Raw genomic sequence first — 17,029 nt, forward strand, 5'->3', positions numbered from 1 at the left:
CATATTCTGACCTCTGTGGGCAACAGGCACACACATAGTGCGCAGACAAATATGCAGGCAAAATCTTCAGGCACATAACATAAAAATATTTTTTAAAAACTAGAGTAGATTCATCACCCACTATACTATATTGTACTGTATTATATTATAAATATATGTATTATAAATATCCTTGTTAAATGTATATAAATATGCACATATATTTTAAAAATAAGATTTTACGTTTTATTCTAAAATTTAGTTTAATGCTTAAAGGATTTTGTCCTTTTAATCTGTTAAGATTTTTGGACTTTTGATTCCAATTACCAAGAAAACTCCCTCAACCTGGCAGCTGTTGTGTGATCTGTGAGATTTCTAAGGGCTGAGGTTGGTCCCTCCCTAACTCCTTAATTCCTCCTAGACTCCCACCTGATGTCTTCATATTCCATCCCATTGTCTTCAACTATTTATGTTGTGGTTATAGTCCACAAGTGCTTCTCTGACACCTGATAGGCAATAGGTACCAGTTTCATAATCAATCAGGCAAATGACTTAAAAAGTGACATTTATATTCTGAAACTGAATTAAAACCCTGCTTCATTTTTCCCAATAAATTTGCTGTGGATGGGTATCAAGACACTTATATCTGTAATTTCCCAAAGACACACTTCCCTTGTTGAGAACACCAAAGGGGGGGCATTTCTAGCCTTTCTTTCTCCCTCACTCCTCATGATGTCCTACACAAAGAATGAAAGGACAGAGAGGATGCTTGTGTATTACTCAAGCTCTGCTGCCACCTGTTCCTAAGGTGACAGCAATGGAGATGACACTCCCTCTCTGTGAAGACTGTGATTCCATGTTGGTGTGCTTGCTCTACACCTTGTGGCTTATTACCATTTTGCCTCTTTAGAGCTGCTATGTTAAGCATGTACACAGGTTGTGAGTCTCTAGGATGGTGGAAGAAAAGATGAGAATGCCCAGATTTCACTAATACCTGGAATGAAGGGAACTCTCCAAAGCCCTTGGCTCAGATCTAAGCACAAGAAATACAAGGTAGACTTCATTCTCTAGGAATCGAATGGCCACTTACTCCTTTAGCTGCTTGGTCAACTTTACCACTTGTGAGGCCAGTGACATGCAGGTCTCTACTACCACTAGGTACCGGGAGCACAGGGTGTGCCCATGCCGCTCAGCACTCTGGGAGGGCTTTTCCCCAGCGTGGTTCTGCATAGTGACATTTGCTCCATACTCCACCAGGGTCTGCCAGAAAATACAAAAACATATCATTGTATCAGGACTTGCTTTTTATTAAACAGATTGTGTGTGTGTGTGTGTGTGTGTGTGTGTGTGTGTGTGTGTGTGTAAGACTGTGTCTACCGAGGCCAGAAGAGGACATCACATTACCTAGAATTGGAGTTATGGATGGTTGTGTGTTGCTTGGTGTGGGTACTGGGAACCAAACTTGGGACCTCAGGAAGAACAGCAAGCGCTCTTAATGACTGAGCCATCTCTATAACCTTAAGACTCCTTCTGAACATTGTTTTTAAAAGACTGTAACAGAATGCTGGGTAGATTTTTTTTCTCATTATTCCAAAGCCAATTATCAGAGTCCATGGTATTGTGTGGAAAACACCAATTCAGAGAAAAGTATCTCTGGTCTACCTAGCTGATTCTAGAGGCTTTCCTTCACAACCAACAATGATGGGACCAAACTGGTATTACTATTTTCTTACACATGTAGCCTAAAAGGGAGGTCTACCAACCCCTCATCCCCTTTATGAGATGGGCAATGCAATGTTTGTAATATTTTGTCATTTTGATAGTTGGGGTTCAAAGAAAGCATTCTTAAAGTCAGAGGAGCTGTGGGATGTGGAGAGTGGCATTCTGTCCTCCTATTCTTATTCTCTTGGGTAACTGGCTTCAGAATAACACTTGATAAGCTCTTGCCAGGCCTCCCTAGTCGGGAATAAAATAATTGAAAAGAGATAGTATAGGGGCCTGGAGAAGCTATGAAGCAGTTCACTTGGGCCATGACAAAGATACCAATTGGGTAGACTTTGTAGCAGAGAGCTTGGTGTGACCTTCTCCCTTTCCCAAGGGAGAGGATTCTCTAGAGTAGTGGTGTGAACTTGTCTCTTTCCCGAGGGAAAAGGTTCTCTAAAGTCATGGGCAGCAGGTGCACCACAGATGGAAGGATGTGTATGAGGTTAAAGAGTCAAAGTTGGATCCAGATCTCTCACGTCAAGTACCAGTGCAAATACTCCAGGGGATGCTTCAAAGCCTCTACTCCTGGATGCCATAGAACACAAGAGTGAGTGGAGCCAGCTGAAGAGGTGTTGAAGCAATGACTTCCAAGGAGGCTGAGGCCTTTCTCAGCAGAGTAAGAGGACATTTGCATTTCTTTTCTAATACCTTCTATTTGTTTTTGAGAGTATAGCTGGAATGGGGTGGATAGGATTCCACAAGGTGGATTAAGGGGCAGACATGCCTCATTGTGAGTCCTTCATCTAGCCTCAGAGTGTGGAGAAGAATGGTAATGTTCAGTTTAAAACTGTTTTCGGGCAAAATTTAACAGGCAAAAGCGAGTGGAGAAGTTATGGCATGTGGCCAAAGTATCATGAATAGAGGAGAGGAAGACTTGACAGAGCATGGCTGAAGTCAGTGGCCTAAAAACCATGGAAATGGTTCCATTTCAATACTTCCATTTAATACTAATTTAATATTGTTAGAGTCTGTAAGGAAGCTGTCACATGAACAGTAAGAACTTGTTGCTCCCTGACATATTCTTTGATGGCAAGATGATGCTGATACTGAAAACCTCGGCTTATTTTGGTAGTAATGATTTTCCCCCCACAAACAGTGCTTGTGTTTAATATCATCGGCTGCTAGACTCAGAGGCCATTAAGGAACTTCATTTTCCTCTTAGTTTATGGCTGCTCACCATGAAAGGTCAGCTTTCCATAAAGCCGCTTCCTCCCTCTCTCAGGGTGTCACAGAGACCCTGTCAGCAGGAAGCTCCAAGAGACTCAGTCTAAACACACACTGTTATTCCTGCCCTTGACTCGGGTCCCGGCAGTTTGCCCTCCGCTCTCCTCCCCCAGTCCCTTTCTCAACCCAGAAGGCCCCTTACTTGCTCTACTCCCTCATTACTATTATTTTTTAATCTTCCACACAGTGGATAGACTCTGTCTGAGTTATCCAAGTTTCCACGGTGCCTAGTGCCAAAAACACCGTTGTGTGAAGTGGAGTGACGAATGCCCTGGGAGGCAGCCTACTTCTCCCCACATATTAAAAAGAAAATATCTAAAACTGTAAATAGAAGTAGTAACATCCCCTGGGTTTCTTCAGGCTTCAGTCACTGATTAGTTTATGAAATGTTTGCTTCAGGATTATTAAACATTGAAAAGACCCATCCTTTTTTTTTTTTTAATCTTCATCCAGTTGTCTTTCTTCCATAGAAAAACAACACCATTATTTTAATCATTTTGCGCGTATTGGTAAGAAATTTGGCTTTCTCTCCAGTCTACGCTTTCTTACTTATCACTTTTTTCCATGTTAGTGTGTTAAATTAGTTGATGCACCATTGCCAACCCTGATGGGACGGCGTCCAGATACTCTGGCTATTTCCTCTTCACTTAGCTCTCTAAGAGCTGATGTGTGAGCACAGGTCCTCTAGAGAACTTCCTGGTATTCTCTGCATTTTTGCTGTTATTATAGTCTTGACTTTTATATTCAGGGTTTTGGCATACATTCTTAAGTGACTTTCTGAGCAGCTGGCTCTCATTGCCCAGTGCTCTCTGTCTCGGATGCAGTCTTCTCTTCCCATAGAGACCCTTTACCGACTGAGGGCTCACCTTGTGACTTGGGTCCATGATCACAGTACTCCCTCTACCCCCTTCCGTGCCTCTGCTTAATAATCTTTAACTATCACATGCACAGAGAACATGAGATTTTTTTTGTAAGATATGTTGGGCTATAAGTGTGAGGCTGCTTTGAGGCTGTTGGGTGAAACCAAGGCCAATCAAGGCTGAGCCTGGTCTTCTCAATGCCCAAGGGGATCGCTGACCTAGCTTCTCTGACTCTGGGCCTTTTAAATACACTTGTGAAGCTTAGTCCTATCACAAAGAAAAGAAAGCACAGGGTTCTTACTGTCCAGTTTGTTACCCCTACTGTATAGTACAAAAGCTGATTTAGTACAGGCATTTTCCTAATGAACAAAATTCCTTCCTTCCCTGTATTGTTCCTTCTTGTCTTCCTTCCTTCCTCCCCTCTACTGCCCCTGTTTCGTTTCTCAAGAGACCCCTTTCTGACTGTGAGCAGCAAGCTGTGCACCTGTATGCATCCAAGGTAGCCGTGCTGGGAGGCGACGTGAACAGCACTGTTGCCTTCCTGGTCCACTTCGTCCAGTGAGATGCCTTGTTCTTGCATGAACTGAAGAAGCCACAGGAGAATCTTCTCCTAGACACACACAAGAACACTTGAGATTAGTGGAATATCATGCAGAGAAGCTGAATATAAAGAAACAGCAGTATAACTTATGAGCAGTGCATAACATCAAATATTACCTATCCTATCAAAAGGATGTTCCCATTCAGTAAGCACTAAGAGCTGTGGGTCTGACTGAAATGCAAAAGAGGATCCCAAAGAAGATTTCGAAGGTAGGAAGTTTCCTTGGAAGTGTTCTTGTTACTTAGGCTACAGAAGCAGGGGAGAATTTACAGAAAGTATCGGTCCACATAGTCACACAGCTAGACAGATTTGAAGTTGAAACCCGAATCCAGGTCTTTTGATGTCAAGTCTCTTAAGGCGACACTTTCTGTTCTGTTAAGCTGCCTGTAGCTTTCAAGCCGATTACCCTAAGACCTTACACTACCGACACAACTCGATTTACTTTTAAATTTATATTCTTCAACCATGCCCCGCTAATCCTGAACATCCTGCAGTCCACAGACTGAACATGAATCAGTGCCATAAGCTGTCAAATCCAAGATAACCTTGCTGAGATAAAGCAGGAACTTCTTGTTCTTGTCTCTGACCAAATGCTGGCGGTATTTTTTTTAAGTAATATCATTTTTTCCCCCTTCATGTTAAAGGAAAGGAACCAAAGGCAAAGAGACTAAGTCTTTCAGAAGCGAAGCCAGAGAGCGAGCAGTCAGGATGTTTCGTCGTAATCTGTTTGCAGTTTACCCAGTGAATGTTTTGTGGTATTTTCATGTCATGGTTTTTAAAGCAAGCAAGGAGATGGGATTTCACTGTTTTAAAATAGAAGAATTAAATATAAAGTAAAAAACACGAGAGTGGTAAAAACAACAGCATGAAGCTTAGTGGGCGGAATGTGACATTTAAAAAGATGATCATGTGCTTGGAATAGCCTTGAACTTCTTTCTTCTTAACCTCTTAAAGGATTTTCTCCCCTCTGGTTATTTGTTCCGACTGGTCATGAACTTTTTTTTTTTTTTTTGGATTAAATTTGCCCTCATCTTCTGAACATGCCAGTTAATTTGCTAAAGGAATTTTTGGATCCAAACAGCTAACTCCTAAATGTTTTTTTCTCTCTGCTGGTCAATAGGGCACTGTTTACAAAGGTAGCTAACATGTGGGAACAGACGGAATATTTGTGCTGTACTCTGTCCAAGTGGGCAAGCTGGAGTAAAACCCCTCAAAAGCAAAATGAGGAAAATGGGAACTGATTCCTACATCTGAGTAAGACAGTACCTGGGAGAGCGGGATGAATGCGAGCTGCGGATGGAGGCGGACCTTGTAGAGAGTCAAAGGGTCTTCAAGGGTCCCCAGAAAAAGGCACGAGGCTGAGCCTGGAGACTCAGGTTGAGAACTAGAAACTGGAGAAGGGCGTCCTGATAGACTTAACTCTCTTCTTCAAAGACCAACTTACAGGAAATTGGGGCTGATGTTGGGCTAGAATAGATAGTGTTTTCATGTGTTTGAGACCATAAAATGGCTACTCTACTTCTCCTAATTAACTAGCACACTTGAAAACAGGTTATTGTGTTATGCAACTTAGTTCTTTTAACATTTAAATGAGGGGACAAGAGAGATGGCTCAGGGTGACTACTGCTTTTGCAGACCCAAGTTCAGTTCCTAGCACCCACACCGAATGGTTCACAATGGCCTGTATTTCTACCATCAGGAGACCTGACACCCTTTTCTTGTTTCCCAGGGCATTTGAGTTCACATATACATATCCTCTCACACACATAACACAAAATAAATCTTTAAAAATTCTCAGTGGATTGGGACTTGGTAGGCACAGGCAGGTGGATCACAATGAGTTTAAGGTCAGTCTGGTCTACACAGCAAGTTCCACAACAGCCTGGCATTCATAGAAAGACCCTGTCTCCAAAATCAAAATAGAAATAAAAAAAACAAAAGCAACCAAAGGAAAAAAAAAAGCAAAGTCTCAATGAATAGTATCAGGATTAGAGATATTACCAACTGACATGAAGTCAATGGCTAAGACTTAAGAAAACCACAGGAGAGAAGACTGTGGTGTCTCTACAGATGAGAAAGACAGTCCCACCAAACTCAGAACAGAAACTCTTCAATAGGTCATTTTCAAGCTTAGGGGACTTGGTTTGTTCCATGATAACAAACCAAGGACTCTTAAAACTACATATTGGAAGACATTTGGGGGAAATTATCCCATTCAATCTTGTTTTATAAATCAGAAAACTCTAACTGTCTTAGTTAGAGTTTCTATTGCTGAGATGAAGCACCAGGACCAAAAAGCAAGTTGGGGAGGAAAGGATTAATTTGGCTTATACTTCCATATCATACATAGTTCATTACTGAGGGTAAGAACCCAGGACAGTAACTGATGCAGAGGCCATGGAGGAGTGCAGGCTTGCTCAGCCTGCTTTCTTATAGAACCCAAGACTACTAGCCCAGGGATGGCCCCACCCACAATGGACTGGGCCCTCCCCCATCAATCACTAATTAAGAAAATGCCCTATAGCTGGATCTAATAGAGGCACTTTCTCAATTGAGGTTCTCTCCTCTCAGATGACTTCAGCTTGTGTCAAGTTGACATAAAATTAGTCCAGGACAGTGAGGAATTGTTGTCTGATTTGTACCAGCTTCCTTTAGAAAGTAAAGTTCAAACTGTCTTGTCATGCAGATTTTCAGATTTTTCAGATCAACTGAATGTTCTAGAGGGAGCCTGTACAGACACAGGCTTTACTAAAATCATAGTGTTTTGGCTTTTAGTAATTGGATTGTCAGCAATAGAATATAACATATTAGCATTATCGTGGAAATGTGGAGAAAAATTGAGGGCTCTTGGCAATGGGCCAGGTGATGTGGGAGAGTAAGATATAGGAGTGCTCTGTGAGAAAAGAGAGCTGCCGTGGACCCTGAGTGCCCTGAGCCAGTGCGCAGATGTACCGCTACAATAATCTTTTCTTGTAGTGGCTGTCAGAGACCTTACCTAAGACTCATACAAGGCAGAAACAATTCTACTGACTTACCAGTGTTTTGCCTGGTGCCTCAAATTCCGTTATATACTTTCTGTAGTACAGTTCTTTTATATGAAACTAGATAAACCACCATGAGAACGGAACAAGAGTGCTGAGAAAAGGGGAGAGGCGGAAGACCAAAAGATCACTTGTGACCGGAGAGTGGAAAGGAGGATACTGGGGTAAGCTGGCTTAGGGGACAGATGGAGCGTGGGGGAGAAGAGGTGGGGGAAAGAAGTGTCAAAAATACATAATGAAACCTAATTGATTTAAGTTAATAAAATCTAAAATATATATACAATGTTAAGAAGATAAGGCAATTGGCCTTTTTACTCATATCTTGTAAAGAAAAATCTTTCCTGTCATACCATATGGATGGGTTCTACTCAAAGGGACTGCATGAGGGGTCTTCTGATGACATGCATTTAGGATTTCAAGACAGATGGCTAGTTTCCCTTGTTTTCACATAAGATCTTTAGCACTCATTATTAGAGAGATTGGGCTCTGCTTCTGGGGAACATAGGGATGCAAAGTCCTAGAATGAAATGGCGACTTATTCAACGAGCACACTAAAACATAAGCAGGATAGAATGGCCACTTATCCAGCTAGCAAGGCCCTTGTTGATGCCTACATGTGTTAGAGACATACTTAATGATGTCTTCCTCCCCTCCTAGTGCTTTAATGAATTCAGATTCTCTCTTCCTCTCGGCTGTGTGAGCGTGTGTGTGTGTGTGTGTGTGTGTGTGTGTGTGTGTGTGTGTGTGTATGTTCTTCCTCTCCATTGCAGGAGGAAGTTTTGAAGGAGGGATGCAATGTTAGACTTTCATGTTTGGTAAATATTGCTTTCAGAGGTTATCCTAAGCAGTCCTGTGAATAGAGAAGCTTGTCTCTGTTGTTTCTATCTTGAAAAATACTCTCCAATATAAAGTCCGTCCATCCATTCATCAGTCCACTCACACATCCCCTTATCTATGCAGCTTACATCTATGGACCAAGAACTTCTCTTATCTACATATTTCCCCTTCTGAGGATTCTTTGGCCTTTGGATAACCTGTCTTAGCATTGCAACTTAAGTGTTCCCCAAGGCAATGCAAGGTCCTTAAAGAGGCAATTAATACATGCAATTTATAACATGTGCTGAACAAAGCCTAATAAAAGTTTAATTGAAATAGATGTCACAGTTTTATTGATGGTATCAATAAAATCTCTACAGTTTGTGGTACAACTTGGAGTCACCTTTGTCTGCAACACTAGATCACCAAATCTAATACATCAGTTTAGAGATTCATCCCATTTATCAAGATGTCAAAATATTAGAAAAAAAAACAAAAGAAAGAAAAAAGAAAAACAGTCATCAAAAAGATGGGGTGGGGGGAAGATGCATGTAAGAATTAAGTATAACAAGGCCAAAATAACTTCTTAGTAAGTTTGGTTTATTCTTAAAGTAAAATAAGTAGACAAACTACACTGATAGCAATAAAATCAACAAAATGGAAGATTTGCCAAAGCAGCCAACATTTGTCTAGTGTATATTTTGGACTGGGTAGTATACTGGCCCCCATTAGATCTTCAGAACTCCCAAGAGGGAAGTTCTCTTGCCATATCATACAGCTGAGAACACAAAAGCACAAAACATGTCTCTTTTCTCTTTTCTTGTTTTGAATTCCTTTTTTTTCTACATGCATGCATGCAAAGCCATCAAGCTAGGATTCGGTAGGACTGAATCCCAGACACCTGGCACTAGGGCTCAGTTGTCTTTGGAACTCTCTTTTCCATCTTTAGGGCTGGAACACTGTGTAGGAAGCTGCTTGTTTGTTCCTGGCTGCTCAGCCTCGAAATAATCACATAGAATCCATGTTATTTGCAATACTGTTTGGCCAATAGCTTACGTGTATTTCTGGCTAACTATATCTTAAATTAACCCATCTCCACTAATCTGTGTCTCACCATGAGGCTGTGACTTACCAGGTAAAGTTTTGGTATCTGTCATGGCTTCTCCTTTTTAGTCTACCTTCTTTCTCTCAGCATTCAGTTTAGTTTTCCCTGCCTAGCTCTGTTCTACCCTATCAGGCCAAGCCAGTTTCTTTATTAACCAATGGGTATTCACAGAGGGGAATTCCACATCAGAAGGCTCTGATTTCTCCAACAGCTCTGATTCTAACAGGCATGGTCCTATTGAGAAACTCTGGCTGTCAGTCTGCAGGTTGTGGAGCTCTGGGTTAGTTATCTCTCCAAGATCAGTACTTGGCATTTAGATGGTGGTTTGTGCTGATCTAAGGTTTTTCTGCCAGCGGTGGTGGGAGTAAGCGCATCTGCAATCCCAGGTTGTGGGAGGCTAAAAGGGGAGGATCACAAGTTCTCTGTTAGCCTCTGCTGCATAGCAAGACTCTATCAGAGAACAAAAGTGTAACAGAACATAAACAAAACCTAGATTTTTCTACTTTCTGTTCATCTTCAACAAAAGTACTTTTAGACGGTTTACTTACTTCTGCCCCACAACATTGAAACAATAGTCAATGAAACAAAGTCCAGGGAAAGAATACTTCTGGTGAAAGTGACTCACAGAACAGCAACAGGGCGTGCAAAAGCACACCCCTCATCATCGTGCCTTCTGCTGCCAGTGACCACTTACGGGTAACTATGAGCTTTTGCTTGTATCAAAAAGGTCCTTAAAAGAATAACAGACTTTCTCAGGACCGAATGTAAAATGAAGACTAGATGCAGTCCAGCGTTATGAAGGCACGTCGTTTCGACAGTGTTTTGACTAAATGGCCCATGAAAGACTCAAAAACCAAAGAAATCACAAATTCAATGCTGCATATCACACAGCCCCCCCCCCCAACCAAGTATCAAGGCAGGATAGGGTGACACCTCCCATAGCAGCTGCAGGCAGACTATCTGCGGGGAGAACCTGGCTACCACCTGAACCTTCAAGTTGGCCTAAAATACCCAAGCCACACAGACAGTGGTTTAGAATAAACACCGTTCTGTCTCCATTGTTTCACCAACAGCTTTCCTATTGAGAGGCAGAGCAGGCCTATGCAAGAACCACCCCATACCCCAGGCCTGCTTCTCCAGTCCCCAAAAGGCTTTAGCCTTCCTGCTCCCTGTAGCTAGTTCTGCTAGGTATAGCCAGGCAGTAAAATAATTGTGCCCTCTGAGACTTCGAGTGTCAGCGTGAGGAAAGTCAATTCCTATCATCCAAAGATCTCTCACTCCAGGCGTCCACTAAACCCGCTGGCTACCCTGTGGCACTGCAGTCTTTAAAGGCAATTTTTTAATAAGAAAAAGGACACAAATTGGGAGTCAACTGGAGCCTGTTTTTTTTGTTTTGTTTTGTTTTGTTTTGTTTTTCTGGATCTATAGGAGGGTAGAGAGAAAGGAGAGGAAGCAGCGTACAATTTTCTTTGGTTGGTCTGATCCTTTCCAAAGGTATTTACTGAGGAAACAAAAATCAGAACACACTCTGTCTAGTGCCTGGCTGGCAGAGAAAGACTCGCATGTGCTGAATCCATTAGAAACTGCTCAATAGCAGTCTTCCTTGTGGAAATATTAGCCTTGTCACGGTTCCAAGTTCGGCTTCTCTGCAGGTTATCTGTTACATAAGTGGCTGTGGCGGACGGAGGATGACACTCGGAAGAACTGGCAGGTCAAATGGGCTTCTATATTTTCCATGGGGGTAGACTGTCCTCTGAAGGGTACGATTGGCCTCCCTCAAATCTGCATTTTATGTCATAAAAAATGCATCACATCTTAGAGCAACCTCAGGATGAATATCAGCGTGAAGCTAATGTTTGACAAGTCTCTTCATATGGGTCACTAGATTTTGTGTTTTCCTAGATTTCAGCTCACACAGCCTTCCCATGAGGGGGCACTTCCTTTTGTTCTATTCCAACAGCTTAAGGATTCTGAGAAATGTGCTCTGAGACCCGAATAATGAAAGTAGCAAGGAACTGACGTTTCCTTGAAGATGGCTGATGCCAGTCCTTTGTCCAGAGCCTCAGAACAGGTCTGGCTAACCCCTCTTCCCTCCCTAACTGGAGTCAGTGTCACAACCTTTCCACAAATACCCCAAAGGCCCAATTAGGCTTTGAGTGAGCAAATGAAATTAGAAATGTAAAGCCATCGATCGCATAGTTTAATAAATTTGCTCAATACCAAAAATAACTAATGGAGATTAGCAATGGTCAAATACTTGAGAAAAAATGTAAAACCTCTGTTTTAGGAAATTTGTAATAATTGTCATTGGTTTTCATGACAAAAGGTTAGACTGGGAAGCACAATGCAAAAAAAAAATAAAGACGTAATTCTAATATTTTAAAGATAGGGTCTTTTTCAGACTTTTATTGCTCCTCCTATCCCTCCCTTTAAATTCCATGCATTTATACAGTTTCTCACTTCAATGGTCTGCGCGAGATATTCCTGTACAAACCATCTGTACAGATGGGGACAAAACAACTCGGCCCCTGAAGACACTGGGCCTGAGTGGAAATCTAGCCCTCCCTCCCTCCCTCCCTCCCTCCCTCCCTCCCTCCCTCCCTCCCTCCCTCCCTTCCTCCCTTCTTCCCTCCCTCCCTCCTTTCCTTCCTTTTTTGGTTTTTCAAGACAGGGTTTCTCTGTGTAACAGTTCTGGTTGTCCTGGAACTTGCTTTGTAGACTCAGGCTGGCCTCATACTCACTGAGCTCCACCTGCCTCTGCCCCTCATGTGCTGGGATTAAAGGCATGCACCATCATTGCATGGCTCTAGTCTTCCCTTTCAATAGCATTAGACAATATATAAGCCATTCTTAACTTTTCTTCTTTGGGTTCTTCATCTATGGAATAAACAAGATCATATAGATAATTTACATAAACTCCAGTAGCATGGAGCTTGGCACACAAAGGAGACATGTGCATATGTGTGGTGTTTCATCTTTGTTGTTTATCTCAGTTTATATATGCATCATATCAACTGAAGTTGCTTTGGTACGGAATAAACTTTCAGCAAGTATATTACTACTAAAGACAAGCCAACCCAGGCATGATCATGCACACTTCTAACCCCAGCACTCAGGAGGCAGAGGCAGGAGGATCATTGAGTTTTGCCTATCGTGAGTTGCAGTACAGTCTAGACTGCATAGAAAGACCCTATCTCAAAAGCAAACAATAGCACAAAAAGGGAAGAATGACTATGGTAGTATTTTCTAGCCTTTAGAAAAATGTGTGGGCATGCTGAAGAAATAAGCACAATCTTTAATTGGCAATGCCACAATTTACTGCTCCTGGGAAAATCTACAGAGCCAAAGGCAGTGGTGGGGTTAGGGGGCTGGGGAGGTTGGTTAGATACATGAGAAGCAATTTCTTCTGCCACAAATTTGATTAAATCTATTCTTACACTATATTGACATCCTTATTTTTTTCAAGCTTGAGATTGACGTTTTTGTGACTTCAGCATTTTTAAAAGATAAATTATAGCCATCACCCTCAAAGGGAGGTAGATCTGTGTGCATCAGCTAATAATGTCAAGATTTTTCTAATGTAGAAATCAATTTCTTGAGTTTATTATCAGTAATGTGTGCATGTACTTGTGGGTCAGAGGACAATGTTCTGGAGTCAGCCTTCTCCTCCTGCCTATCCGTGGGCTCTAGGGACTGGACCGGGTCATCAGGCTTTTGCAGGGAATGCTCTCTTACCCGCGGAGCATCTCACGGGCCCCGATGGAGAACTTAGTTCTAAGGATGCTCTTGTTAATACACCTGCTCCTTTTTGTTCTGGCGAGGCATCCTTGGCTGATGCCTTAAAAAGACTTGGTGTTTGGATTTGTGCTCAATAAAGTACTACCATTTTTTCTTTTTGATAAATGTTAAAAATATTCATTGTCAAAGTAAAAAATTAACAAACAAATAACCTTTTAAAAAGCCAGCTATAGTTCCATTCTGTCCCCACATGACTGCAACTATGTTATGTGGTATTTTTTATAGTCTTAATTTCTTTCTGCACAAAATTTAAAGTTGGTACTAACTTACAATGAAAGCTTTATATATTAGATTTTATCAATGTTATGTAATTAATCCTTCCTCATATAATTCTACTATATGAATATAGCTTAACTCTTCATCTAAAATCTTGACTTGAGATATCTAGGTTGTTTAAAACATTCCTTCATTAAAATATTACAATAAATATCATTTTTCATAAAATCTTTAGATTTATGATGTCATGTTGGATTTTGGTGGACATGTAAGAGAAGATACTTAAGGACACCATACCTGCCCATAACAACCTGCATAATGAATAAGGCTTGGGAAGTCCTTGGAGCAACTCAATTCTGCAATGGCTTCTGTCTCGCTCACCATCCATCGCACACACTCCAACTGGCCATTCTAGAGTTTGAGGAGACAAAGAGAAAGAAATTCAAAATTACTAACGTTTAGCACATATCACCAAGATTGTAATTTTATCATGGGAAGACAGATGAATTTTGGCTTTTGTATTAGGCTTGTATTTACTTGAAACATAGATGTAAGACCTGCTACATTCATGCTTTGTGGTTTAGCTCTAAATCAGCGGGAGAATTTCTGCTTGCGTTTGTCTTTGTGATTCTAACCAGTTATTTTTAAATCATTCTGTTGAGCTTTGTGGTAGAGTACCCACCCAGTGTGCGCAAGTTTGATTTCTAGCACTGAAAACAAGTGAATGAATGGATGAAATTACTCTATTGAGATAAATTTACATTCTGTAAAGAGTAATTGTAGGTATAGTTTATTTTTGAATATATTCAATATATACAGCATATATATGTATATATATACACACACATATATATTACTCTAACTCCAATCAAATTAACAGCACTATCAACACTCTCAAAAGTTTCTAGCATCCCATGGCTTTCACCCTTCTTATTCTGCCTTGAGCAAAATAAGCTCAGACAAGATGAGCATGTTGCTCTTTGATTCTGGCTTGTTTTTACTTGGTACAATACTAAGACTTATGTAAACTACTACAAATATTTTTTAATTTTTGCAATTAAAATCTAATTGTATCTTTTTGAAAGTAAGTTCTTATTTATTTCTCTTGAATGGATACCTAGAATTAAAATTTCTTCTTTCTTTCTTCTCCCTCCCTTCCTTTCTTCCTCCCTCTCTCCCTCCTTCCTTCCCTCCCCCTCTCTTGTTTGGACAAGGTCTCTCTATTTAGTCCTGGCTGTCCTGGATCTCACTATGTAGACCAGGGTGGTCTCAAACTCACAGAGATTCTCCACCTCCCAAGTGCTGATATTAAAGGCGTGCACCACCATGCCAAGCTCTAGAATTTCTAAGATTGTGGTAAGTATATATTTAACCTTATGAAAAGCTGTCAAGCTGGTTTCCAAAGTGGAAAATTACTTTTACTACCACAAACAGCAGTAGAGCGTTCCAGTTGTTCTGTATCCAAGCTAACACATAATATTGTCAGCAATCAGTACCTATCACCTAAAATTTATTTTATTTAGAGATTTATTTATTTTATGTTATGAGTGTTTTGTCTGCACACATGTCTGTGAGCTACATGCATACCTGGTATTCCAGGAGGCCAGAAGAGGGCATCGGATCCTCTGGAACTAGAGTTACAGTTACAGACAGCCATGAGCTGTCATGTGGGTGCTAGAAGTCAAACCCTGGTTCTCTGGAAGAGCAGCAATGCTCTTACTCTCTGAGCCATTTCTCCAGCACTCTTCACTTACAGTTTATAAGATATGGCAATTATTTTCAAAATAAAACACTACCATATGTTTCAAGAAAAATTAACAAATTTCTATTCGAAATAACAATTTTCATTAAGTGACCAGGCTAAACATTTTAATTAGCAGAGCAATTAAAAGTTCAAAAGGTGACAATATTCTTATGAAAGAAGTTTGTTGTTATTTGTAATGATGCTACAAAAGTCTGAAAAAGATACAAGTTGTACATTTTTAGGAAACGACAAGGACAAGTTCTCCCTAGTTATGATGAAGGAGAGCGGTCAGTAGAAAGAGACAAATCACCTGAGGTGTTAGAAAGACTTTTGTTTTGTAAAGTCAAATCTGACGCTCATACTTTTGGGTTTAAAATTCTCTCTCATCTATAGTCACCACCGGGTTTTTACTCTCAGCACAGCGAGAGTTTCGGAACATAAACGAGGCGTGGAAATAGTTAAGATGCAGTCCGTGCTTACTGGGAAGGTCTCTTTACCCTTCACAGAAAATCGAAGTGGCGTATCCTGTGATTAACTTCCAGACAGACTCTGAGATGGACGTCCCGGCCCACCACTGAGCCACAGTCACTTAGCTCTAGGGCCTGAGCCATCTCACATGGACAACAGAGACGGCAGCATCGCAGTAGGGGTGAAATGAGACACAGCACGGGCTCCATGGCCACTCCACTCACTACATCTCTACTCTCCCGGATTTTCTTAGAGACTGTGAAGTGAGGCCATTCATTGTCGTTCTAGCTTGCATACTGTGGGTGTGAGCACAGAAAGGGTCTCCTGGAGTCAGGGAAGGGCAAATGAGCAGCATCTAACAGGATTAGTTTTTCTTTAGCATCTTAACCTGTCAAGATGAAAACATCTATTCCCAGAGGAAGACAGGAGAGGCAATCTCTTTTTTCATTTTCTATTAGACTAACAGGATTCCAAGTCAAGAATTCCCAGTTACACACACACACACACACACACACACACACGCACGCACACACTCAGACACCTCTCTCTCTCACACACACACAAACACACAAACAACACACACACTCATACACATTCCCACACATACTGAATCTCTCCCTCACACACACTGACTCAGTCTCTCACAGACACGTGCACACATTGAGTCTCTCACACACACTGTATTTACACAATGCACTCACATATGCACACTCTCTCACACACATATATGCACACACACACATACACACTCTCACACTCCCAAACACACATGCTATTCTGTCCTTGGAGATGTGCTGCGTGACTGTGCATGGTATAAAGGTCCCATAAAAAAAATCATCATTACAGTCAGTAACAAAACAGCTATGCTGCTGGTTTATCTATTTACTGTACTAGGCTGCTTCTCATTCTTTTAGCCTGCACTCCGGCCTATGACAAAGAGTTTACTGTAAAACAGGATGCTGTCTTACGCTGGCAGTACCCACATGCGTTTCATGTTTACCATCTCCTAACTGCATTAAAGGCCACAGTGCAGACATGTATCATGCATATGTAAATATTCTCTGTGGTGCTTGCACAAGGACAAAATCATGGAAAAATGCATCTCAGGATGCGCCTTCATCATTAAGCTTTTACTGGCATGGCAAGGCAACGTGGTCCTTGTTGCCCTGGGGCTGCTCCCTTTGGGGTGTCTGTCTGGCATCCTGGCTTCTGGCTGGGTTTGGGTAATGCACATTAGCCACAGGAGACCAGGAGAAGAGACAGAGTTTGAGGTCCCTTCTGTTCTTGGCTCTCGCGTTGTGGTGCTGCCATTGGCCCCACTCCTTCCACTAGTCACAGTTCAAAGTCAGCCATGCCTTTCAGCTCAGCCCTTTCTCTCAGGCTCTCATGACCTCCCTTTTTCCAGGCCCCAGG

At 41.5% G+C, this 17,029-nt stretch overlaps 1 protein-coding gene across 5 annotated transcripts in view; it reads right to left on the bottom strand.

Annotated features, from left to right (window-relative positions):
* The window catches only part of Sncaip (synuclein alpha interacting protein), a 140,966-nt gene that overhangs the window by 14,747 nt on the left and 109,190 nt on the right, over positions 1-17,029 (bottom strand). For all 5 annotated transcript variants that reach the window (XM_050149315.1, XM_050149313.1, XM_050149312.1 and 2 more), the window contains exons 6-8: positions 13,702-13,815; positions 4,312-4,437; positions 1,070-1,239 (exon numbers count right to left, since the gene is read on the bottom strand). In XM_050149315.1, coding sequence (XP_050005272.1) covers positions 1,070-1,239; positions 4,312-4,437; positions 13,702-13,815 — 410 coding nt within the window. The remainder of the gene's footprint in view (positions 1-1,069; positions 1,240-4,311; positions 4,438-13,701; positions 13,816-17,029) is intronic.

The sequence above is a fragment of the Alexandromys fortis genome, unplaced genomic scaffold (genome assembly GCF_014885135.2).
Source record: "Alexandromys fortis isolate MF-2015 unplaced genomic scaffold, M_Fortis_MF-2015_v1.1 scaffold_60, whole genome shotgun sequence".
Lineage (NCBI taxonomy): Eukaryota > Metazoa > Chordata > Mammalia > Rodentia > Cricetidae > Alexandromys > Alexandromys fortis.